The sequence below is a fragment of the Hordeum vulgare genome, chromosome 3H, assembly GCF_904849725.1.
Source record: "Hordeum vulgare subsp. vulgare chromosome 3H, MorexV3_pseudomolecules_assembly, whole genome shotgun sequence".
Lineage (NCBI taxonomy): Eukaryota > Viridiplantae > Streptophyta > Magnoliopsida > Poales > Poaceae > Hordeum > Hordeum vulgare.
In genome coordinates this window covers 567,088,107-567,115,339 of record NC_058520.1, presented here as the reverse complement: position 1 = coordinate 567,115,339, position 27,233 = coordinate 567,088,107, and the positions used below count along the sequence as shown (strand labels likewise).

The window sequence follows — 27,233 nt, the reverse complement described above, 5'->3', positions numbered from 1 at the left end:
CGCTCCGCGAGACATCCGCCCATGGGTCGGCCGCCCCCCACAATTTTCAGCCGGAACCCGCATCTCCCCGCAGCCGACCACGCATCCCTCCAGCCCCAGCCCCAGCCCCAGCCCCAGCCGACGATCGCAGTCGAAACCCTAGCTCCGGGAAGAGAGGATGAGGCCCACAGCGTCGGGGCCGGGCGGCGGCGTGGTGAGGCGGAAGGCGGGAGCGGCCGCCGCCGCCGCGGCGGCGAGCCGGGAGTGGCTGGTGGTGCCGGCGTCGGGGCGGGCGCGGATCGAGGAGGCCGGGAAGCACGCGGTGATGGCGCGGACGGGGCTGCCGGCGCGCGACCTGAGGGTGCTCGACCCGCTGCTGTCCTACCCGTCCACGATCCTGGGCCGTGAGCGCGCCATCGTCGTCAACCTGGAGCGCGTCAAGGCCGTCATCACCGCCGCCGAGGTGCTGCTCCCCAACTCCAAGGACCCCGACTTCGCGCGCTTCGTCCGCGACCTCCAGGCCCGCGTGCTCACTTCCGCAGACCAGGTCTTGTTTCGATCGATTCATCACTTGCTTGCTTATAGGCTAGTAAAATAAACATTGCACGATATCTGAACTGTAGGTGGATATTACAGTTAAGTGGAAACAGTTGTAGTTGTAAGATTTCGAGTCATATGTAATGCCAATCCTTATATTGTGCTTAATAAGACGGTATAAAGTAAAAAAAAATCACATTATGGATTAGGACCTGAATGTTGCCAGTGGTACTAATCATTGGCAGAACTATATCTCTGTTGTGTCGTGTGGTATCAGATGCTTTTCATGGTTCCTTAATTGGCCAGTTGTGCTGGTGCTGCCCTTGATGCGGAGTAGTACATTTGTTAGAACATCCCAGATGATCCCACCCATGTCTTCAGGCTTGTCTAAACACCATATGGTGCCAAGAATACAAGTTAGTTAGTTTGTTTTCTTGTTTTGACAAATTGGCGGTGAACTGAACTGGACATCTGCCAAAAATAGCATCAGGCTTTCATACAATCGGCACAATATATGTTCTGCTGCCATGCGGAATTTTGCACTTCGGTGATTGGATGCATGTAAGAGGACATGTGTAGTCAAATAGTTTTTTATGAAAAGTAGGAGTACAAGCTAAGGCTGTTCAGAAACAGTTTCAAGTGAAAACCTTGAGTACCGGCAGCAAGCTGTGTAGTCCACATTCCATTGTTAACTCCAAAGGGAGTTGCCGAGCTAGTTACAAAAAGGAACTATGGGTTACACAGCTTGAACACAAAACGTTCTTGAATTCTGTTTTTGTAGGCTGTTCCACCCGAGTCCCCTGCTTTCTCGACTGTGATAAGGGGCTGTATGAATATGTGACATTTCTTATTTTAACAGGCTGCAGAGTTTACTGATATGGAGGGTGAATCATCTGCAATTGCTTCACCATTTCCTGCTCCTAGTTCATCTAAAGGACATGAACTGGAGATGGCTAAGAGGACTCCTAATGCGGTGGGTGGAATGACTCACAGCAGCAGTGTGCCCACATTAACTTCTATGAAAGATGGAAGCACCAAGATTTTACCTTTTGAATTCCGTGCGCTTGAAGTGTGTCTCGAGTCAGCTTGTAGATCTTTGGAAGAGGAGGTATGTGTTTCATCTTATATCTGAAAATTACTAAAGATATTTTAATACAACTAGATTAATCTATTTGCCATCTTAGAATAGTTGTTTCAACAAGCTATGGTTCAAATTACATTATGGCTTGTTTGATATTACGCCGTTGTTATTACATATGATGGGTGATTTCTTCACCTCTGCTTATTGGATAAACTTGGGGCCTGGTTGGAGCAATTTATAGAAGTTGATACTCCTGTCCTACAGTCCTGTTTTTATTTAATTTATAGACAGATGGAATCATGCCTATTGTAGAAGCTGTTCTTAAGCTGGTCTTTCTGGAGTAGTCTTTTGACCGTTCTCTGTTTTATTTTAATGTATACATTTTCATTTTAGTTAGTCAAGTTTGCAAACTAGTTTTGAGATAGCAGTACTTCTTAGTTCTCACAAATAGGCAGAACATGGTCTATACTTGTAGTTGTAGATAGTGACTGAACTTTTTTTTCTTTCCAGACTGTGACTCTGGAGAAAGAGGCATATCCAGCATTGGATGAGCTAACTTCAAAGATCAGTACCTTGAATCTTGAGCGAGTTAGGCAAATTAAGAGCAGGCTGGTGGCAATCTCTGGACGTGTCCAGAAGGTAGGCAATTTAACTTGTTTGTGGATTCAATATAGTATCAATGTCCATCTTCTCTTCAATTTCTGCTGCTGCTATAGCTTAGGTAGGTGTGAAACATAATTTGTTGTTTCATTCTGCTGGCTACTTTTGAATGATCAGGGTTTGTGCGACCTCTATAACTATGTGAACGAATTTTGCCAAACCATCCAAACCTTCACCATACAAGTATACAACACATGCGGCCACCACTTACCTCTATATCTATTATTCCCCACTATAATTTCCTCGCAAAAGTCTATTCATCTGCACTCCTTTTCCTTCTAGACTCCGCACGATAATTCCAACTTGATAAAAACTTACTTTCTGATAGGTGAGGGATGAGCTTGAGCATCTATTGGACGATGAAATGGATATGGCTGAAATGTACTTGACAGAAAAACTTGCTCGAGAAGATATCAGTGAGACTTCATCTAGAGCTGAGGTTGATGATCATGATCATGATCCATCTCAGTTGGAGGAGGATAGGTAAGTCATCAAAGCGAGACATCTCTACTTTCTTCTTATAGATGGATTCCTATCTGCTATTTCTATAGACCATAAAATAGTCCTTACTAGTTCATATGCATCTATATGCATGCATGAATATGTTAAATGTGTGTGGAGTCATTTCATTTGTGTGTAGGGATGAGGATTATAGAAGTGAGCCAGAAGGAACTGCAAGCAATGGTAGCTTTATTGGTTATAAGCCCAACATTGAAGAACTAGAGATGCTTTTAGAGGCTTACTTTGTGCAAATTGACGGTACACTAAATAAGCTTTCACATGTAAGGGATTTTCTCTGTTTTTCTCCTTCGCATGTTACTTGAACCATTCCAAATATTGCTGAGATCCTGCCCACTTATTGTCGTTAAGGAAGTATTTGCTTAGCACCTAAAACAACTTTCAGATCAGGATTATAAATTTTATAATGCTATTTGTGGTATATTGAGAAATAGAATACTGTTATCGTTGGTAAAGAAGCAAGGTTTTGGCAAAAAATATAAAATGTTATGCCTCACTCTCTATAACAGAAGAAATTATCTTGTCCAGTTCACTGAAACGACGCCTTTAAACAAGCTATATAATATCAGAAGGCAATGTTTTGTTTTAGTTGAGCCCATTTTTTCCTTCAGTTGATTTTACTGGAGGTTCTCTAGAATGTTCTTTTCTGATGTGTCATTTGCTGTCAGCAGTATTCTTTCTAACCACGAAACATTAGTGTATAGAATTTTATGTAGAAGGATTGTAAATCAAACTCTTAAGCTTATATTCGTTTTAATCTTTACTTGAAGCTGAGGGAGTATGTTGATGACACCGAGGATTATATCAACATAATGTTGGACGACAAGCAGAATCAGCTCCTACAAATGGGGGTCATGCTCTCGACTGCGACAGTTGTCATTACTGCCGGAGTGGCTGTTGTTGGTCTTTTCGGGATGAACATCGGCATATCGCTTTACAACCCAGTAGGCCCGGAGCAGACGCACGAAGCACATGTGAAGTTTTGGGAAACCACTTTCGGAACCATTGCTGGGTGCACGATTCTCTATGTAGTCGCCATGGGTTGGGGAAAGAGAAGCGGGCTGCTGCAATGAGGGCGCACCCATGCCATGTGTCACAACTGCTCCCGCAGAAGCCTTGCTGGCCAACCAGCCCCTAAAAGAGAGCCGCATGCTTGTTGATTGTACGTGAAGATGCACATCTGTTGTCTATCCCTTGAAAGCATAAGAAGGGAGGGAAGAAAGTTTTCTTGATTTAAAGAGATTGGGTAATTCGCGGCGAAGAAGAAATCGTTGCATAAAGTGTTGGTACAATGCTGTTATACCAACTCAGAGCTTGCTATTACACATGGGGGTTAAGCAGTTGCTTAAACCCTCTTTGCGTGAATTGCTGTTGTAAAAGTTTGTCTTGCCTGTATATGGGAACCTGCTGCAAGTGAAGTAAATCACTGTAGAAATGATGGCACTGGCCTGTCTTGGCCAAGGGAGAATTGTTGTCATGTGTGATATTGCTGACAGTGTGAGTGCATTTTTATGGTTTGTACTCTGATGTTGTCATCGTTGTAGCACAGTTGGTTGCAGTTCGTATAAACGAGTGTTGTTCCATATAAATTTCAGGCTGCAAAGGAGCTTTGCGTAATATTGTACCCCCTCTATAGAGAAATATAAAAGTGTTTAGATCACTACAGTATTACCAAAGGCAGAGAGAGAAGTACCAAAACTTGTGTGAAGCTAAAACAGGGAAGGCAAGGAAACTACCAAAATTTATCAAGCCAAATTTGAGCTTTGAGCTTTGTGCCGATCCAAGCTTCTTGTAGCAAACCAGCAAACAGGCTAAGAATTCTGTAGGCACCTGTCGTGTTTATCTTGTCGTTTCCAAAATCAGAACCCCACAGAACCCATTCCCCCTTCCACGCCGTGCCCAAACCGCACTCCGCCGCGCGCGGGGGTGCCTACAAAAGCTGCCCCCTCGAAACGCACCGGAGAGAGAGGACCTGCTCATGCTCGCCCACCCGCTCCACCTCCGGCTGCTCTCCAAGGACAGCCTCGTCCGGGTGCTCGAGGACTTCAGGTCAGGTACCGGAGCATCGATGGCGACCTGGTCGACGTCGTCGGCAAATGCCTGGGCTCTGAGGACCGACCCGGTGCTCCCCACCTGGCATTCCACCCGGGGCGTCAGCGAGGACGGCGTGCCCGAGATCGTGGACGCGCTGCGCGAATTTTTGTCCAAAAGGACCCTTGCGAACAGAATTGCCAGAAAAGACCACATGCGGATGCTAAAAACGAAAATGACCCTTCCCCGCGTGGCGGCAGGCGTGCCAGGCGACACGTGGCACCTGCCGTCAGCGTCCGAGGCGGCTGGGGCACCTGCCGCCACAACACGAGGCGGCTGGGGCCTGCCGCCACCAGCCCAAGCGGCCGGGTGCGGATCCCGTTCCCGCCACGCCGCGCCGTAACGGACAGAGGCTGGGTGGGCCCTGCCGCCACCACCCCAGGCGGCCGACAAGGCTGCCGCCACGAGGCCAGGCGGCCGACCCCAGATTCCGTTCCCGCCCCGCGGTACCGTAACGGCGACAGATAGGTGGGCCCTGCCGCCTCGGCCCCAGACGGCCGACCGGGAATCTGGGTTGGCCTTGGAGTCAGCGCATTCTCTGAAAAATTTCCGCTCCAAATTTTCCCGTCACATGCATGCGCTATTATGCCCTGCTTGGGATGTACTCTCTCCGTTTCAAAATATAAGACCTTTTTTAGAGATTTCATTAGAAGACTACATACGAAGTAAAATAAGTGAATCTATAATCTAAAATATGTCTATGTACATCCGTATGTAGTTCATAGTGCAATCTCTAAAAGGTCTTATATTTAGGAACGGAGGGAGTATTTTTTACTAGAAGACTACATATGGATGTATATGGACTCATTTTAGAATGTAGATTCTGTCATTTTGCTTTGTATGTAGTCATCTAATAAAATATCTAAAAAGACTTATATTTAGGAACGGAGGGAGTACACTTGTAAAAATAATACACACCTTTGTAAAATATTACACTTGTAAAAATAAAACGGCATTCCAAGCAGGGCCTAAAGGCTGATTGCACTAACTGAGGCTGCCTGCTCTATTTGTTCCCGCCACATGTACGCGATAACGTCGGACGAGCAGTGCAATTTTTCCCCGCCTAAGTTCCCGCGTTATTTTCCCACCTAAGTTTCCCGCTGAAGTTTCTCGTTTTCGCGCCGTTTTTTCCCGCGTAGACATCCGGCAGAGCCTATAAAAGGAGGCAGGGAGTAAAACTCTCTTCACCATCAGCCAGACTTCAAAGCACCTGCACCTCCATAGTCAGTATGAGTTTGCCTTGTTCGGATCAGAGCATTAGGCCTAGGAAAATGCAGAGTGCAAGCTTGCCTCGGGGGGGGGGGGGGGTGGAAGCAGTTCGATGTTGGTGCGGAGATGTCTGCAAGGTGAAGGAGGCGACGAATTTTTCAGATTGGTTGGGCATGAAGTTTTTCATTTGCGCCAATTATGAATCTGATCCACCCGAATCTATTTCTGCGCACATCAGGCCTCCGATATGCTCAAGTCATCCAGATTATTGTTTACTTGATATTATTGTTTACTTGAATCTGATCCATCCTTTAGTCTCCTCCTCCTCTCTGCATGTACTATCGTTGGATTGACACGGAAATGCCGGACTGGGTGGTGACCGAGATTCGTGAAAGAGGTGTGAAAGAGGTCGCCGTGCATGGGCTAGCTTGGACTTAGAAGAGCGTCGCGAGAAGGCTGAAGCAGAGGAGAAAGCAGAACAGAAGAAAGAGTGGGAAGATTACTGTGTGGAGCAGAGGGCTTTTATTGATGAGATGATAAGGAAAAATCAAGAAGAGAAACTTCGGCTGAAGGAGGTTTACAGACATCGGAAACAGGCCCGTGAAGCTGAGAGGAAGAGAAAGAGAGAAATGGCTCATGCCGCCAAGGCAGCAGAAGAAGCTGGTGATGGAAAAGGAAAATATCCACGTTGGACTCAGTAGATTTTTTTATTGTATGTTAATTTGTGTTAGTTGTATCTTAATTTCTGCAAGTTGTATCTTAATTTCGGCAAATTGTATCTAATTTTCAGCGATGTCTATCTTAATTTCGGCAAGTTGTATCTTCATTTCCGCAATGAGTATCTTAATTTCAGCTACGTGTATGTTCATTTTATCCCGCCATTTATTTCCCGCCTCACTTTCCCGTTATTTTTTCCCGCGTATAGCTTTGCCGCCATTTTATTCCCGCCTCGCTTTCCCGCCTCGTTTTCCCGCCATTTCTTTCCCGCCATTAGTTATTCGTCTCGCTCTGCTGCACCTATAAAACCCCCTCCAGACCAAGGTGGGTAAGGAGTGTCCTGAAAATGTCTCATTATCCTTTCGATCGTAGTTTTCACAGTGGTATGTCCGAGTGTCTTCTCCGCTTAGCTAGCAATTTCAAGATAGATAATAGAATAGTTTCATGGGACGAACTCATCAGTAGTGACACGCTACTGAATGAGGTTGCCCACGCATTAGCTAGGAAGGGGTGGCCTGCAAGGACATATGAGGAGATTCGGAAAGAACTTTTGCGGTTGAATGAAAGATGGAAGAAGAAAGGCCAACACATACGCGGTGGAGGTGGAGTAAAACATCCCTTTTTATGGATTGACGATAGTGAGGACGAAGACGATATCTTCATGCCCAGTACCAAGGCCAAGAGCGCATCATCGACGAATGACAAGAGCGCATCATCGACGAAGGCCAAGAGTAGCGCTTCGTCAAAGGGCGAGAGCTCTGCATCGTCGAAGGATGACGACGACTTTATGTAGTTTTTTTATGAACTCTACATCTTAATGTATCTTATTTTATGTATGTTATTTTATGAATCTTATTTTATGGAAGCAACTTTAAATTGGAAAACTACGTCGAAATATATCGAGAACTTTTATTTCAAACTACATAGATGTCTTGTACGTACATCTGAAAGTTTGAAACCGACATAGAGAGATACAATAGTTCGCACACATAGATAGACGAATCATCCTATGCGACGACGACCAGCTGGCCTTGCTCGACGACCGGAGGGTGACAAGCGTTCAGGGGGTCTGTGTTCACGAAGACCACAGCCGTACTGTCCCTCGTGTTCCTGTGTCTGCGACTCATGCATAGGTGGTGGAGTCTGAAATCCATATTGAGATGATGATTCTAAATTGAAGGTGAATGGCTGTGACTCAGAATTGATACAAGATGGACCAATAACGTCCTCCCCGAAAAAATAATTTAGCATTCCTGAGAGCGTGCATTGAGTATCATGGGTTTCTGTGAGTATTTCTTTCTGTACGCCACGTTGGGTATGTTCATCTCCCCATGATGGATCATTAATTTCCTGCGTCGAAAAATTGGGTGTAAAAAAATTATGTGTAAATAGAAGTTATGTAATTGCTTATTATAATTGTACATACCTGGCCGCTGTTGTAGCTTTGTGCTCTCTCGCTTGTCTCAGCCCAACGATTCTCCTCGGGCATCCTAATCCCTCGCGTGGGCAGATATGGCTGAGATCTTTGAGTGTGTGCGCCATATGCTGTATATGCATCATGCTCCACGAAATGAGTCTGTTCGGGCGTCGAACCTAAATCTGGAGCATTTACCTGTGATGTTTGCCCATGTATTGGTAGAGACGAGTCATGTCGTGGAAGTGTCGGCGTAGTATTAGGACCCTCTCCCCACCGCATGGACGACGACGACGCCACACTCGGTCTAGTCGACCTCAGTTCCGGAATGTTGTACGCTCCAGTGACAATGTCGTTCTCTATACCGCATCTCGTAAACCTTGTGCTGACGAATTCGCTAATTCTTTTAAAGGACCTGCCTTTAGGATCAATTCCCTGGGCTCGCATTCCTTCCCTCGCCATCGCTTCTACTTGGGTGCAAATATCAATCTGAAAAAAATCGTTGTTGGTTGGTTGAATTGTTCATGAAATGATGGACCTGAATAGCAAGATGTTGATGATTACCGCGGAGTCACGATAGTAACCTGATGATGTGTCTATCCGTCTCTGCAACTGTTCCATATGCGTTGGATGTGTTGGCATCGTAGGTGGTTCACTCGTCAGTCTAGTACGCGTGCTCATGCGATACCAATTATAGTACGCTTCTGTCGTAGTTGCATCGTACGTTCTGCATAAATAAATAATTACATCACATTCTGTATTTTATAAGTACATAATTAAATTAACATGAGTAAAATTACCGTTGCTGAGGCACTATATTTTGTAGAGCTTCATTATTCCACTGATTTATCCATTCAATGTTTTCTGCATTTCAGTCGACACCAAATCTGCCCATATCGCTCATCCTGAAATTTAGATAACAAAACAAAAATTCAAGAACCGGTGATGGAATATCTATTTAGCTTGGTCACATCTTACTTACTTATGAGTTTCTTCGTCGATACATCTTGGAACCGGTGGTGGAATATCTTGATATAGACCGAACTGTCTCATGACACGGTCAGGATTGTACAGTTCCACAAACCACAGATAGAGTAAATTGCAGCGAGTCATCCAAAAGGCACTATCTCTCACGCATTCCACTGGGATGCGTTGCGAACCAAATACCATATCAATGTGTGCCTCAGTCCACGGGTTCCATGTTATTAGTGAGTCGTTAAGAAGCTCAAACTGATCATGGTATATGGGGTAACAATTTTTTGCAATTTTAGTAGACCATTTTTTTCAACCCAGCATCCACCGGCTGGACATAGTTACAACGCCCTCACCATAGTTGTATGGGGTTGCGGGTTCTACTATCTGCGGTCGTCCTACAGGTAAGTATTCCCAGGACCACAACTGTGGAAACTCGTAGGAGACACAAAGTAATGGAGCTTTAGATGTGAATGAAGTTTTTTGAGTGGCATCACACAACCCTCGGTATGTGTGAGAAAGCATAGCAGAACCAAAGCTATATGGTGGATTTTGGGGTAAAGGTTCGTCCACTATCTTTGCGGCAAAATAGATGAGACCAGGCAAAACTACCTCCCCGTGAGAATTAGGAAACATCACACCAAATAGCCACAACAAATATGCAAACAAGTGTTTCTTCGTTGTCTCAGGATCATCATAGGTAGATAAAATTTCGAAGTTAGTACGAAGCCAGCTGAGTGGGACACCTCGAGGCGGACAAGAACGATCTGATATGGGCATTTCGAGCCTCAGACGGCCAGAGACATCTGCTGGCCAATTAGGAGAAACTCGTGGATATACCACTGGCACACCTCTAATTGGTAAAGCTGTGATCATTGACACATCTTTTAGAGTAGGTGCAAGCTCTCCACAACGAAAGTGAAATGTGTGGGTCTCCGGTCTCCATCTATCAACGAGGGATGTCAAAAGGGATGGGTCGGCAGTAAACTACCTCGACGAGCTGCGAGGTTCGCAAAATGAAGGAGTCCATAAGCCTCAAGGTGTTCAAGGAAACGATTATGTATTGACCAGGGCGTCTTTACGGTTCGAAGCCAGAAGGTCTGAGGAGGATTTTCATGATTTGGATTTAAGAGAAGCTGGCAACGGTGGTGGTTGTCACGATGAAAATTCCGAATATTACATCACGATGAAATGAAATTAAAAATTCTGAATATTACATCACGATGAAATGAAATTAAAAATTCCGAATATTACATCACGATGAAATTCCGAATATTACATCCTCTTGAATAGCTTGAACCAATCTTTGTTTTTGAATTTCGAATAAAAATTAGCTGCCAAATGCCTCATGCACCACCTTGTCTCCAGATCGGGCCACCCCCAATCTGGATCTTGTGAAGCCTTAATTATCTTGAGCGCGCTTAATAGTCCGGTGTTGCGATCAGAGATGATGCAAACCCCTTCCCGATCTTTTATGACCCCCATCTTCAGGCAACACAGGAACCATAGCCAACTATGTTTTTTTTCGCTCTCCACTAGTGCATAGGCAATAGGAAGAAGTTGATTGTTTGCATCAGCTGCCATCGCCACTAAGAGTGTGCCCTTGTACTTTCCAGTGAGAAATGTATCATCAATTGATACAACCGGACGACAATGCTTGAATGCTTGTATAGTGTGGGCGAATGCCCAAAATAAGCGGTCTAGGATTTGCTCGTCCGGGTTCAATGGATTTGGACGTTCTTTCCGGAAAACTTGAGTCCCCCTGTTAGCAACTGAAATCTGATGCAACATTCTAGGGGCAAAAGAGTACGCCTCCTCATAGGTTCCATACAACCTCTGAAATATCTTTTCCTTTGCATGACGAGCCTTGCTGTAGCTGACAGGGAAACCAATCAGATCAGATGCAGTTGCACGCAAAGCCCTAATACTAATATTAAGACTTTGCTGCACAATGGTTTGCATCACCTGTGACACATATTCTGCAGTCACATTGCGGTGCTCTGAAAGAGTGCCGGTTTTCTCACAACCATGTTGCTCTATTTTTGTGACATGCCATGGATGACATACCCCAAGCTTCTGGCGAGCAATAACTCTTCCACGGAAACCCGCTTCGCGATGGATGCATATGAGCTTCAACTCCTTTTTATCAGACTGCTTCACTCTATGTTGCCCGTGTATAGCAATTGCATAGCTATGTATTGCTTGTTTAGCAGATTTCTTATCTTGGAAAATCTGTCCAACAGCCAGACTTCCCGCGTCTAGGCCAGCAACAAAGTGAAATTCATTGGTGATGCTCATAACCTGTAAAAACTCTGGGTTGATTGCTGCAGCGACCGCCTTCTCAAGAGGAACAACTTCATCATCATCTGATTCCCAAGAGGTAGAAGAATGACCATCATCGTCATCATCTAGCTGTTGGGTAACGTAGCATAAATTCAAAATTTTCCTACGCATATTCAGATCTTCCTATGGAGAGACCAGCAACGAGAGAGGGGTAAGAGCATCTTCATACCTTTTAAGATCGCTAAGCGGAAGCGTTGCTAGAACGCGGTTGATGGAGTCGTACTCGTAGCGATTCCGATCTAGTGCCGAACAACGGCACCTCCGCGTTCAACACACGTGCAGCCCGGTGACGTCTCCCGCACCTTGATCCAGCAAGGAGGAGGGAGAGGTTGGGGAAGAACTCCAGCAACACGACGACGTGGTGTCGATGGAGAGACGAGGTCTCCCGGCAGGGCTTCGCCAAGCACCGGCGGAGAGGAGGAGGAAGAAGAGCAGGGCTGCGCCGAGAGAGAGGGAAAAACCGTGCGTCTCAATGGCCAAAAGTGCCCGATATATATAGGGGGAGGGGAGAGGGGGTGACACCCCTAGGGTTCCCACCCTAGGGGGTGTGGCAGCCCCCCCAGATGGGAGGTGCGGCGACCAGAGGGGGGAGGATGGGGTGGAGCACCATCTGGTGGGCCTTAGGCCCACCTGGCCTAGGGTTTGCCCCCCCTTTTTCTCTCCCTTGCGCTATGGGCTGAGTGGGGAGGCGCACCAGCCCACCTAAGGGCTGGTTCCCACCCCCACTTGGCCCACCTTATCTCCCGGGGTCGTTTCCCCCTTCGGTGGTCCCCCGGGGCCACCTCCGGTGGTCCCGGTGGTCCCGGTACGTTACCGGTGATGCCCGAAACACTTCCGGTATCCGAAACCATCCGTCCTATATATCAATCTTTACCTCCGGACCATTCCGGAGCTCCTCGTGACGTCCGGGATCTCATCCGGGACTCCGAACAACTTTCGGTAACCTCGTATAACAATTCCCTATAACCCTAGCGTCATCGAACCTTAAGTGTGTAGACCCTACGGGTTCGGGAGACAGGCAGACATGACCGAGACACCTCTCTGGCCAATAACCATCAGCGGGGTCTGGATACCCATGGTGGCTCCCATTTGCTCCACGATGATCTCATCGGATGAACCACGATGTCAAGGATTCAATCAATCCCGTATACGATTCCCTTTGTCTGTCGGTATAGAACTTGCCCGAGATTCGATCGTCGGTATACCTATACCTTGTTCAATCTCATTACCGGTAAGTCTCTTTACTCGTTTCGTAGCACGTCATCGTGTGACTAACTCCTTAGTCACATTGAGCTCATGATGATGTTCTACCGAGTGGGCCCAGAGATACCTCTCCGTCACACGGAGTGACAAATCCCGATCTTAATTCGTGCCAACCCAACAGACACTCTCGGAGGTACCCGTAGTGCACCTTTATGGTCACCCAGTTACGTTGTGACGTTTGATACACCCAAAGCACTCCTACGGTATCCGGGAGTTGCACAATCTCACGGTCGAAGGAAAAGATACTTGACATTAGAAAAGCATTAGCATACGAACAATACGATCTAGTGCCAGGCTTAGGATTGGGTCTTGTCCATCACATCATTCTCCCAATGTTGTGATCCCGTTATCAATGACATCTAATGTCCATGATCAGGAAACCATGATCATCTATTGACTAACGAGCTAGCCAACTAGAGGCTTGCTAGGGACACATTGCGATCTATTTATTCACACATGTATTACTGTTTCCTGTTAATACAATTATAGCATGAACAATAGACGATTATCATGAACAAGGAAATATGATAATAACCATTTTATTATTGCCTCTAGGGCATATTTCCAACAGTCTCCCACTTGCACTAGAGTCAATAATCTAGTTACATTGTGATGTATCGAACACCCATAGCATTATGGTGTTGATCATGTTTTGCTCGTGGAAGAGGTTTAGTCAACGAGTCTGCAATATTCAGATCCGTGTGTACTTTACAAATATCTATCACTCCACTCTGGACATGGTCCTGGATGGAGTTGTAGCGGCGCTTGATGTGCTTCGTCTTCCGGTGAAACCTGGGCTCCTTGGCTATGGCAATGGCTCCAGTGTTATCACAGAAGAGTGTCATAGGACCCGACGCGCTTGGAACCACTCCAAGGTCGGTGATGAGCTCCTTCATCCAAATTCCTTCATGAGCCGCTTCTGAAGCAGCTATGTACTCCGCTTCACATGTAGATGCTGTCACGACTTCTTGCTTGCTGCTGCACCAGCTCACTGCCCCACCATTCAACACATATACGTATCCGGTCTGTGACTTAGAGTCATCCGAATCTGTGTCGAAGCTAGCGTCGACGTAACCCTTTACGACGAGCTCTTCGTCACCTCCATAAACGAGAAACATTTCCTTAGTCCTTTTCATGTACTTAAGGATATTCTTGACCGCTGTCCAGTGTTCCGTACCGGGATTACTTTGGTACCTCCCTACCAAACTTATGGCAAGGTTTATATCAGGTCTGGTACACAGCATGGCATACATTAGAGAGCCCATGGCTGAAGCGTAGGGGACAGAACTCATCTTCTCTCTATCTGCTGCCGTGGTCGGCGACTGAGTCTTACTCAATCTCATACCTTGCAAAACTGGCAAGAACCCTTTCTTTGAGTTTTCCATATTGGACTTCTTCAATATCTTGTCAAGGTATGTACTTTGCGAAAGACCTATGAGGCGTCTCAATCTATCTCTATAGATCTTGATGCCTAATGTGTATGCAGCTTCTCCAAGGTCCTTCATTGAAAAACTCTTGTTCAAATAGGCCTTTATGCTCTCCAACATCTCTATATTATTCCCCATCAATAATATGTCATCCACATATAGTATGAGGAAAGCTACAGAGCTCCCACTCACTTTCTTGTACAGACATGCTTCTCTGTAAACCTGTATGAACCCAAACGCTTTAATCACCTCATTAAAGCGAATGTTCCAACTCCGAGATGCTTGCACCAGCCCATAGATGGAGCGCTGGAGCTTGCACACTTTGTTAGAACCCTTAGGGTCGACAAAACCTTCTGGTTGCATCATATACAACTCTTCCTTAAGGTTCCGGTTAAGGAACGCTGTTTTGACGTTCAATTGCCAAATTTCATAATCATAAAAGGCGGCAATTGCTAACATGATTCGAACTGATTTCAGCTTCGCTACGGGAGAGAAAGTCTCTTCGTAGTCAACTCCTTGAATTTGTCGAAAACCCTTTGCGACAAGTCGAGCTTTGTAAACGGTTACATTACCGTTTGCATCAGTCTTCTTCTTGAAGATCCATTTATTTTCTATGGCTCGCCGGTCATCGGGCAAGTCCACCAAAGTCCATACTTTGTTCTCATACATGGATCCTATCTCGGATTTCATGGCCTCAAGCCATTTGTTAGAATTCGGGCCCGCCATCGCTTCTTCATAGTTCGAAGGTTCACCGTTGTCTAACAACATGATTTCCATCATAGGGTTGCCGTACCACTCTGGTGCGGAGCGTGCCCTTGTGGACCTTCGCGGTTCAGTAGTAACTTGATCCGAAGCTTCATGATCATCATCATTAACTTCCTCTTCAGTCGGTGTAGGCGCCACAGGAACAACTTCCCGCGTTGCGCTACTTTCCTGTTCGAGAGGGGGTGTAATTACCTCATCAAGTTCTACCTTCCTCCCACTTACTTCTTTCGAGAGAAACTCTTTCTCTAGAAAGGATCCGTTCTTGGCAGCAAAGGTTTTACCTTCGGATCTAAGATAGAAGGTATACCAATAGTTTTCTTAGGGTATCCTATGAATATCATTTCTCCGCTTTGGGTTCGAGCTTTTCTGGTTGAAGTTTCTTCACATAAGCATCGCAGCCCCAAACTTTAAGAAACGACAACTTAGGTTTCTTGCCAAACCATAGTTCATACGGTGTCGTCTCAACGGATTTAGACGGTGCCCTATTTAAAGTGAATGCTGCAGTTTCTAATGCGTATCCCCAAAATGATAGCGGTAAGTCGGTGAGAGACATCATAGATCGTACCATATCTAATAAAGTGCGATTACGACGTTCAGACACTCCGTTGCGCTGCGGTGTGCCAGGCGGCGTCAGTTGTGAAACGATTCCACACTTCCTTAGGTGTGTGCCAAACTCGTGACTCAAATATTCTCCTCCACGATCAGATCGTAGACATTTAATTTTTCTGTCACGTTGATTCTCAACCTCACTCTGAAATTCCTTGAACTTTTCAAATGTCTCAGATTTGTGCTTCATCAAGTAGATATACCCATACCTACTCAAATCATCGGTGAGAGTGAGAACATAACGATAACCACCGCGAGCTTCAACGTTCATTGGACCACACACATCAGTATGTATTATTTCCAATAAGTCGGTTGCTCTCTCCATTATGCCTGAGAATGGAGTCTTAGTCATCTTGCCCATGAGGCACGGTTCGCATGTGTCAAATGATTCAAAGTCAAGAGACTCTAATAGTCCATCAGTATGGAGCTTCTTCATGCGCTTAACGCCGATATGACCAAGGCGACAGTGCCACAAGTATGTGGGACTATCATTATCAACTTTGCATATTTTGGTACTCACACTATGAATATGTGTAACATCACGATCGAGATTCATCAAGAATAAACCATTCACCAGCGGAGCATGACCATAAAACATATCACTCATATAAATAGAACAACCATTATTCTCTGACATGAATGAGTAGCCGTCTCGCATTAAGCAAGACCCTGATACAATGTTCATGCTTAAAGCTGGTACTAAATAACAATTATTAAGGTTTAAAACTAATCCCGACGGTAGATGTAGAGGCAGCGTGCCGACGGCGATCACATCGACCTTTGAACCATTCCCGACGCGCATCGTCACCTCGTCCTTGGCCAGTCTTCGCTTATTCCGCAGTTCCTGCTTTGAGTTGCAAATGTGAGCAACAACACCGGTATCAAATACCCAGGAGCTACTACGAGCGCTGGTAAGGTACACATCAATAACATGTATATCACATATACCTTTAACGTTGCCGGCCTTCTTGTCCGCTAAGTATTTGGGGCAGTTCCGCTTCCAGTGACCTTTTCCCTTGCAATAGAAGCACTCAGTCTCAGGCTTGGGTCCATTCTTTTTCTTCTTTCCAGCATCTGGCTTACCGGGCGCGGCAACAGCTTTGCCGTCTTTCTTGAAGTTTTTCTTACTCTTGCCTTTCTTGAAACTAGTGGTCTTGTTGACCATCAACACTTGATGCTCTTTCTTGATTTCTACTTCTGCAGACTTGAGCATCGAGTACAACTCGGGAATGGTCTTCTCCATCCCTTGCATGTTGTAGTTAAGCACAAAGCCTTTGTAGCTTGGTGGGAGAGACTGGAGGATTCTGTCAATTATAGCATCATCCGGAAGTTCGACTCCAGGTGAACTCAGACGACCGTGTAACCCAGACATTTTGAGTATGTGCTCACTGACAGAACTGTTCTCCTCCATCTTACAGCTAAAGAACTTTTCGGAGACTTCATATCTCTCGACACGGGCATGAGCTTGAAAAACTAGCTTCAGCTTCTGGAACATCTCATATGCCCCGTGTTGCTCAAAACGCCCTTGGAGCCCCGTTTCTAAACTGTATAACATGCCACACCTGACCAGAGAGTAGTCATCACTCCGCGTTTGCCAGACGTTCAGAATGTCCTGGGCTGCTGCGGGAGCGGGAGGGTCACCTAGCGGCGCATTAAGGACATAAGCCTTTTTAGCTGCTTCAAGGATGAGCTTCAAGTTGCGAACCCAGTCCACATAGTTGCTACCATCATCTTTCAGCTTGTTTTTCTCTAGGAATGCGTTGAAGTTGAGGTTGACGTTGGACATCTACAATATTTATAAAGACAAGTTTTAGACTAAGTTCATGACAATTAAGTTCATTTAATCAAATTAAGTATGAACTCCCACTTAAATCGACATCCCTCTAGTCATCTAAGTGATACATGATCCATGTTGACTAACCCGTGTCCGATCATCACGTGAGACGGACTAGTCACCATGGTGAGCAACTTCATGCTGATCGTATTCAACCATACGACTCATGTTCGACCTTTCGGTCTCTTGTATTCGAGGTCATGTCTGTACATGCTAAGCTCGTCGAGTCAACCTAGGTGTTTCGCGTGTGTAAATCTGGCTTACACCCGTTGTATGCGAACGTTAGAATCTATCACACCCGATCATCACGTGGTGCTTCGAGACAACGAACCTTTGCAACGGTGCACACTTAGGGGAATACGTTCTCGAAATTTAAGAGGGATCATCTTATTATGCTACCGTCGTTTTAAGCAATAAGATGTAAAACGTGATAAACATCACAATGCAATCATATAGTGACATGATATGGCCATTATCATCTTTGCTCTTTCGATCTCCATCTTCAGGCATCGCATGATCATCATCGTCACCGGCGTGACACCATGATCTCCATCATCATGATCTCCATCATCGTGTCTCCGTGAAGTCTTCACGCCAACTACTACTATCACTACTACTATAGCTAACCGTTAGCAATGAAGTAAAAGTAGTAAGCACATGGCGTTGCATCTCATACAATAAATTAAGACAACTCCTATGGCTCCTGCCGGTTGTCATACTCATCGACATGCAAGTCGTGAAACCTATTACAATAACATGATCATCTCATACATCATACATGCAACATCACAACTTTGGCCATATCACATCACATGTCAAACCCTGCAAAAACAAGTTAGACGTCCTCTAATTGTTGTTGCAAGTTTTACGTGGCTGATTTGGGTTTCTAGCAAGAACGCCTTCTTACCTACGTGACAGCCACAACGATGATATGCCAAAGCTATTTACCCTTCATAAGGACCCTTTTCATCAAATCCAATCCGACTAGAGTAGGAGAGACAGACACCCGCTAGCCACCTTTATGCACGATGTGCATGTCTGTCGGTGGAACCAGTCTCACGTAAGTGTACGTGTAAAGTCGGTCCGGGCCGCTTCATCCCACAATACCGCCGGAAAAGAATAAGACTAGTAGCGGCAAGCAAATTGACAAATCATCGCCCACAACTTTTGTGTTCTACTCGTGCATAGAATCTACGCATAGAAAACCTGGCTCGGATGCCACTGTTGGGTAACGTAGCATAAATTCAAAATTTTCCTACGCATATTCAGATCTTCCTATGGAGAGACCAGCAACGAGAGAGGGGTAAGAGAATCTTCATACCTTTGAAGATCGCTAAGCGGAAGCGTTGCTAGAACGCGGTTGATGGAGTCGTACTCGTAGCGATTCCGATCTAGTGCCGAACAACGACACCTCTGCGTTCAACACACGTGCAGCCCGGTGACGTCTCCCGCACCTTGATCCAGCAAGGAGGAGGGAGAGGTTGGGGAAGAACTCCAGCAACACGACGGCGTGGTGTCGATGGAGAGACGAGGTCTCCCGGCAGGGCTTCGCCAAGCACCGGCAGAGAGGAGGAGGAAGAAGAGCAGGGCTGCGCCGAGAGAGAGGGAAAAACCGTGCGTCTCAATGGCCAAAAGTGCCCGATATATATAGGGGGAGGGGAGAGGGGGTGACACCCCTAGGGTTCCCACCCTAGGGGGTGCGGCAGCCCCCCCAGATGGGAGGTGCGGCGACCAGAGGGGGGAGGAGGGGGTGGCGCACCATCTCGTGGGCCTTAGGCCCACCTGGCCTAGGGTTTGCCCCCCCCCCTTTTTCTCTCCGTTGCGCTATGGGATGAGTGGGGAGGCGCACCAGCCCACCTAGGGGCTGGTTTCCACCCCACTTGGCCCACCTTATCTCCCGGGGTCGTTGCCCCCCCTTCGGTGGTCCCCCGGGGCCACCTCCGGTGGTCCCGGTGGTCCCGGTACGTTACCGGTGATGCCCGAAACACTTCCGGTATCCGAAACCATCCGTCCTATATATCAATCTTTACCTCCGGACCATTCCGGAGCTCCTCGTGACGTCCAGGATCTCATCCGGGACTCCGAACAACTTTCGGTAACCTTGTATAACAATTCCCTATAACCCTAGCGTCATCGAACCTTAAGTGTGTAGACCCTACGGGTTCGGGAGACAGGCAGACATGACCGAGACACCTCTCTGGCCAATAACCATCAGCGGGGTCTGGATACCCATGGTGGCTCCCATTTGCTCCACGATGATCTCATCGGATGAACCACGATGTCAAGGATTCAATCAATCCCGTATACGATTCCCTTTGTCTGTCGGTATAGAACTTGCCCGAGATTCGATCGTCGGTATATACCTATACCTTGTTCAATCTCGTTACCGGTAAGTCTCTTTACTCGTTTCGTAGCACGTCATCGTGTGACTAAGGAGCTCATGATGATGTTCTACCGAGTGGGCCCAGAGATACCTCTCCGTCACACGGAGTGACAAATCCCGATCTCGATTCGTGCCAACCCAACAGACACTCTCGGAGGTACCCGTAGTGCACCTTTATGGTCACCCAGTTACGTTGTGACGTTTGATACACCCAAAGCACTCCTACGGTATCCGGGAGTTGCACAATCTCACGGTCGAAGGAAAAGATACTTGACATTAGAAAAGCATTAGCATACGAACAATACAATCTAGTGCCAGGCTTAGGATTGGGTCTTGTCCATCACATCATTCTCCCAATGATGTGATCCCGTTATCAATGACATCTAATGTCCATGATCAGGAAACCATGATCATCTATTGACTAACGAGCTAGCCAACTAGAGGCTTGCTAGGGACACATTGCGATCTATTTATTCACACATGTATTACTGTTTCCTGTTAATACAATTATAACATGAACAATAGACGATTATCATGAACAAGGAAATATGATAATAACCATTTTATTATTGCCTCTAGGGCATATTTCTAACACTAGCGCCTCCGGCAATCCCTCGACATGTTCGCTCATGTCAACGACCGCAGACCAATATCCCGTGTCATACCCTTGTTGGCCACCTGTTGGTTCCGATGGGCCGGCGTCGGGGGCTACAGTTATGGCCAACTCGGCCTCACGGACACCGCTACTGCACTCGGCGACATCACTGGCAGAAATGAACTCCACATAAACCATGGGTTGTCCATACATGGAGTTATTGGGATTGCTTGCAAAACCCATGTACGATGCCCATGCTCTTTCACCAGTAACCCGCCGCAGAACCCAACGATTTCCTCCCTCAACCACGAAAGCCTCCATGGTCATTTTTTTTTCCATTCATCGCTGAACCAAACACTGCTCGGATGCACCTTCTAACTGCCGCATACTCTACATTAACCATGTCTTTCACTACAACCGTAGTCATCCCGCACCTAGACACATCCACACCAGAAGGACCCTCAGTACGATGTGCCCATAAAACACTAACAAATTTTCCATAGTACCTAACGAGCAGCCATATTTACATAGTTAGTCCATTAAAAATTATATTCTTATATTTACATTGTAATAACATCCATTACTTATCTTTTTTTACATATAACAATTTGACAAATATTCACAAATGACTATACATCTACGCATAATAATTTATATTGTACCATTTGTGGCGACACTACATATACAAAATAAATACATCGTAAATTAGAATATGTCATTCATACCTCTGGTTTGATAAGGATATCCTTATGAATACAAAAATATCCTTCTGAATATCACAGTTAACTTATCACCAGTATAATATCAGCGAATTCGACCTATTATCATATGAAAAAAAATATTACACACGCGTCTTGCATATATAATTACTACACATATTATCACATGAACAAAAATGCAGTTCCTAAGGTTATCACCAGTTATCACATGAACAAAAATGACATATTATCACATGAACAAAAATGTTACACACATATTTTTTTACCTTTCTAAGGTTTCTAAAATGCAGTTGCATGGATAAACATATCATCAGTAATTTATCAAAGTAATCGACCTATTATCACATGAACAAAAATGCTAGTTGCATGCGTGCGTCTTGCATATATAATTACTACACAAATTGATACATTACAGTGTTAATAAACAGAAAGTACATACTTAAAAAACTAATCAAATAGACTAAAATTTTCGTGCATGCAAACAAAACCTACGAAAATGAATAGATTTTACCTTGATCTATCTTTCTTTCAACTGCAACATATTCAAAATCCAACCCAAAAGACCAGAAATCTTGAATCAAAGTGAAGAAAGGAGTGTGTTCTTCAGCTACAGGGAAATGAGAAGACAGTGAGAATAACCTAAAATAAAAACATCATGCATGCAAACATAATCAACAAAAATGGAAAACTCTTGCCTTGATCTATCTTTTACTCAACTACGACGTCTTCAAAATCCAATTTAAAACCGTCCTAAATCAGTGTATGAAGTAGTTCTTGAGAGAAAGAGGAGCTGCTGTGTGTGCTCAAGCAAGAGAAAGGAAGGAGGCAACGGGAGAGTGAGAGAGGAGGCAGCTGCTGTGTGTGCTGAAGCAAGAGAAAGGAGGCAACGGGAGAGTGAGAGAGGAGGCAGCGTCGGTATATAAAAAAGAAAATGTGCACTGTTTTGTCGGCGAGAGTTAGCGCCGTCAGTGCCGGAGTTAGTGCCGTTTGCATTGCAATGCTCACCAGGAGGAGACGGCAGCCTCGGAGTTAGTGCAATCAGCGTCGCTGTTGTGGGCGCACAGATTCCCGGCCGGCCGCCTGGGGTGGTGGCGGCAGGGCCCACCCAGCCTCTGTCCGTTACGGCGCGGCGTGGCGGGAACGGGATCCGCACCCGGCCGCTTGGGCTGGTGGCGGCAGGTGCCCCAGCCGCCTCGGGCGGTGGCGACAGGTGCCACGTGCCGCCTGGCGCGCCTGCCGCCACGCGGGGAGGGGGTCCTTTTCGTTTTTAGCATCCGGATGTGGTCTTTTGTGGCAATTCGGTTCGCGAGGGGTCCTTTTGGACAAAAATTCGCGCTGCGCAGGGACGTGGATGATCTCGCCTCCAGCCCCATCACGACCACCTCGCGGTCGCCAGGGCGGCGAGGCTGGCGTTGATCGCCGAGGAGGTCGGGTGCCCCGATGTCATCCCGGCGGTGCACCGGTTCCTGAACGCCGGCCACCGTCACGCCCACTCCTGGCTCGACGGCAGCTTCGAGGGCAATGGCTTCCTGTACGATCCCAAGTGGGGCGGCCTCGTCACTCGGCAGGGGATGACGGACACCGGCGCCGACTTCGGCTTCGGGATCTACAACGACCACCACTACCACCTGGGCTACTTCGTGTACGCCATTGCTGTGCTCGCCAAGATCGACCCGGCCTGGGGGCGCGAGTACATGCCGCAGGCCTACTCCATGGTCGCCGATTTCATGAGTCATGACACTGCCGCGAGAGGCCGGCGCGAGCTACACCAGGACGTTCGATCTCTGGAAGCTGCATTCCTGGACCGGAGGCCTGACGGAGCTCGGCGACGGGCTCAACCAGGAGAGAACCAGCGAGGCCGTGAACGCATACTACTTCGTGGCGCTCCTTGGGCTGAGCTACGGGGACACGTACGCCACTCGTCTCCACCGCGGCCACGCTGACCGCGCTCGAGATGCTGGCGGCGCAGACATGGTGGCACATCAGGGAGGGCGACACGATCTACGAGAACGACTTCACCGGCAACAACCGCCTCGTCAGCGTCGTGTGGACGAACAAGAGGGACAGCGGCCTCTGGTTCGCACCGCCGGAGTGGAAGGGTTTACGGTTTGTTGAGAAGATAGCGCGATTCGTTCCATGGTGCTTTGGACATCACAATCTTGACATTTTGTAGTGCTTTTCTGCTTGAGTAGATCGTCAAATACTTGTTGCTAGTTATTAGTCTGTGTTGCCTCAGTATTGAAGTTGAAATGAACGTTAAGGATCAGTAAACTCGTTGCTTTGTACTCCAATCGATTATTGGTCCTCATCGTAGAGCGGTATTTCTTTGGCACATAACAAGACATCCCCGGTATACGTAGCTTGGGACTCATGTGCCAATGAACGAATTCACAAACTCAAATAAACTAGTGTATGCGAATAATATGTTTTATAACCTGTTTCTTGAGCCAACTTGAGATGCGTGCTATTTATTTTCTTCTTCTTTTGCTTGTACACCATCTTGTTATATACTCCCTTCGTTCGTAAATATAAGTCTTTCTAGAGGTTTCACTAATGAACTACATACAAATGTATATAGACATACTTTAGAGCATACATTCACTCATTTTGCTTCGTATGTAGACCGCTAGTGAAATCTCTTAAAAGACTTATATTTAGAAACGGAGGGAGTACTAATAACAGGATTTGAGATGCTGCTGCATTGCATGTTCGCGTGAAGTCTGCATCTAAGGATGACAATTTGTCAAATTCGGCTCGGGTTGAACAATATCAAATCCATTCCATACCCAAATCCATGAAGATATCCTTTCTGCACCCATGTAAAAGAACCATGGGTGAAAAATCATGCCCATGTTGAAACCATACATTAGGTCCTCTTACCCGTAATATCTCGGAAAATAGCAAAAGCGCATACCAATTTTAAGATTAGCACTTCGGATAATACCAAATAAGCAGAATGTAGAACACATCACTTTCGGAAGTTCCTCACAAAATGACATAGAACAACATTAAGATTCCCACAAAATGACAGCACCACTCGAGAAGACGGTGTAGTAAATTACAATGATGATTTTTCCCTTTGTTTTATAAAAACTTATGTTGGGGAAAGGAAAATGGGCCAGGGGTTATAATATGAGTAATGCTAGACTTAGGCCTTGTTTGAAACCACTCAGATTATGATAATCCAGTTTTTATAATATATTGTCACCAAATAGGACATATTATGTTGTAGATTATAAAAATTAGATGGACAAATTATTAAAAACTCATAATCTACTCTACCCCAGATAAAACCAGATTATGAATTGCTAATGGCCCATTATCCTCGTAAAGTTGGAGGTAATTACTAATTTCCGCCACCGCCATCCTCCCCCTTTTTTCTTCTCAGCGTGCGCAGAGGACAGACAACTCATTATGCAATGTAAAAACCTGAATTAGAGTTTATATAATCTGGTCTCCAAACATGCCCACCTAGATTATTTTTATAAACCTAATTACACAATCTATCTTCATAATTCAGATTATCATAATCTATTGTGGTTTCAAACAAGGCCTTACATGAGATTGCTAAACCCTAGGAACATGACTTATATGAGAAAGAATGAACAACTAAACTGCCAAAGGGCATTAGTGAAGAACAAACTAAATGATTAACATTTCATACACATTAGTTATACCAAAGTGAGTTTTCAGTTTTGTGCTCTAGAGGAATCTAAGGAGATAATCGTTAGTACGATATATTTGGATTTGGATATTTTTAAGGATAGTATGGACATGAACGCATATATGCATCTACTATTGATTATTAAGTGGCACAACTCAATTCGTGGAGAAATGTGACTTTGTTCTATTGTGCTTAGATTTAGATGAAACACAACCTAACATAAAATATTCTTGAACACCCCTTTTCTGTTTGGAAGGCATAAATGATTTTGATGAAAAAATGTGGTTCAACTTAGCAGAAAAACATATTTGCAAATGATAAATATCAAACTATGTTAAGTAAACATAGCATAACATGGTACATATTATAGTACACCATTACCTCGACTAGTTGTATTTGAAAACGTATCAAGGGAATAATATTTAAAAAAAGTATATATCAATTAAAATATATAAATTTGGTGTGAGTGAGTTATGATGAAGTCAAAAAGATTATTATAAATTGACGAGTGAACCAATTAGAATCACCGAAAAACCATGGGCAGGCACGCACAAGAACTTAGAGAAATTAATGAGTTAAAATAGTAAATAAATGAAATAACAAGAGATTTATCTCTTATGAGTCCTTTTACGGTGCATCCGTTAAATATGTGTAACACAAAGTCGATCGGTGCCATCTTTCTTCTTGACAAAGAGAAAACCACAACCCCAAGGAGAAAACTTGGTCTGATCAGACCCAGACGTTCTTGTTCATCTAACTATTTCTTCAACTCTTTCAGCTCTTTGGGGCTAAGCTTATAAGGACGCTTGCAAACCGATTCAGCTCCAGGCTCGAGTTCAATCAGAAACTCTACTGGTCGGTGATGGGACATTGTTGGCAATTCTTCTGGAAAGACATCTTCATACTCACAAACAACACGAACTTGAGAAATGGCTAAGATTTCACCCTTCTCATTCAGAGAGAATAGACGAATCATGTCATTGCGAGCAGCGAAAATGATCACGTCTTTAAAAGGATGAGTCAATTTGACTTATTTGCCTGCACAATCAATGAAACTTTTTTTCATTGCCAGGAAATCCATGGCAAGAACAAGATCAATATCAAAATTCTCAAGAACAATTGGAGAGGCCATAAAGGAATAACCGATGTAGGGCAAAGCAAGTTTCGTGGATTAGGTTTTGCGGTTCCGTTCTCCAATCCGTGCTTGACCCGCTAGTTCCAGCATGTAGATGAGAGTGCGATTTATACTTTGATGGGTATCTTGAAATCTCCCCTAGTTCCAACATGAATGAATTCGTCCTCAATTCTCCCCTAGCTTCAGCGTGAACGAATTCGTCCACAATTTTCCCCTGGTTCGAGCGTCAACGAATTGATAACCCACAAGTGTAGGGGATCGTTTGTAGCATTTTTAGATAAATAAGAGTGTTGAACCCAACGAGGAGCTAAAGGTAAAATTAATATTCTATCAAGTTCTATCGACCACCGATACAACTCTACGGACGCTAACACTTACTTTAACTAGAACAAGTATGAAACTACTTTACGGGAAAGAAACTAGAAGTACTTAGTAGGTGTAATAAATAGGTTTGCAAGGAAATAAAGATCAATTAAATAAAAGTTAGGTGGTGTTTTAATGAAAGAAAAATAAAGTAAATATAGCGAGTGTGGAAAAGTGGTGATATGATTTGTGATATTGTCCTAGGCAATTCATAACTAGATCGGTAATCATTATTGCAATTTTATATGAGGGAGAGGCATACGCTAACGCACTTTTCATACTTGGATCATATGCACTTTTGATTGGAACTCTAGAAAGCATTTGCAACTACTAAAGATCATTAAGGTAAAACCCAACCATATCATTAAACATCAAGTCCCCTTTACTCCCATACACAAAGAACTCCCTTATTCGGGTTTGTGTTTCCATCACTCACCAACCCACTATAAGAGAATCATGAACATATTGCAAATCCTCCAGCGTGAATCTTTCACGTGTGCGCATCACGGAAAGCACCTTAGGACAACACCGATATAAACCACGAAAGTCAAATCAATCAAGATCATCAACCAACCCATATGATAAAAAGGAACTACTCAAACATCATAGGATAGCCACACATCATAGGATAATAATATATAGCATTAAGCACCATGTTCAAGTAGGGGGTACAGCGGGATGCGGGAGAGTGAACCTCTATAGATAGATGAGGGAATGTGATGGTGGTGGTGATGATGGCGGCAAAGTTGTTGGTGTAGATCGTCGTCACGATGGTTGCCTCGGCGGCGCTCCGACGCCACCGGGAGAAAGGGGGAGAGAGCCCCTCCTTATTCTTCTTCCTAGTCCTCCTCCCTATGAGGGAGGAGGGTTTCCCCTCTGGTCCATGGCCGCCATGGCTACCGGAGGGCAGCAACCCCTCCGAGATTGGATCTCTCTCTGTTTCTCTCCTATTTTTGC

The 27,233-nt window shown here is 45.4% G+C and overlaps 1 protein-coding gene and 1 long non-coding RNA gene across 2 annotated transcripts; one reads left to right on the top strand and one right to left on the bottom strand.

Moving 5' to 3' along the window:
* LOC123442054 (magnesium transporter MRS2-F-like) lies at positions 1–23,384 on the top strand. The gene is given in 14 exon segments (XM_045118170.1): positions 1–526; positions 1,376–1,628; positions 1,889–1,926; positions 2,108–2,236; positions 2,586–2,740; positions 2,898–3,039; positions 3,547–3,846; positions 4,640–4,870; positions 4,872–4,978; positions 22,458–22,495; positions 22,498–22,847; positions 22,849–23,025; positions 23,027–23,220; positions 23,351–23,384. Coding segments are annotated over 14 exon segments (2,517 nt in total). The 5' UTR covers positions 1–157.
* On the bottom strand, positions 8,617–9,066 carry LOC123445151. Its single transcript, XR_006631053.1, has 3 exons — positions 9,008–9,066; positions 8,772–8,934; positions 8,617–8,696 (listed from the first exon to the last, which is right to left on the bottom strand). It is a non-coding gene; the product is annotated as an uncharacterized LOC123445151 (long non-coding RNA).
* Positions 23,385–27,233: the final 3,849 nt, after the last annotated feature.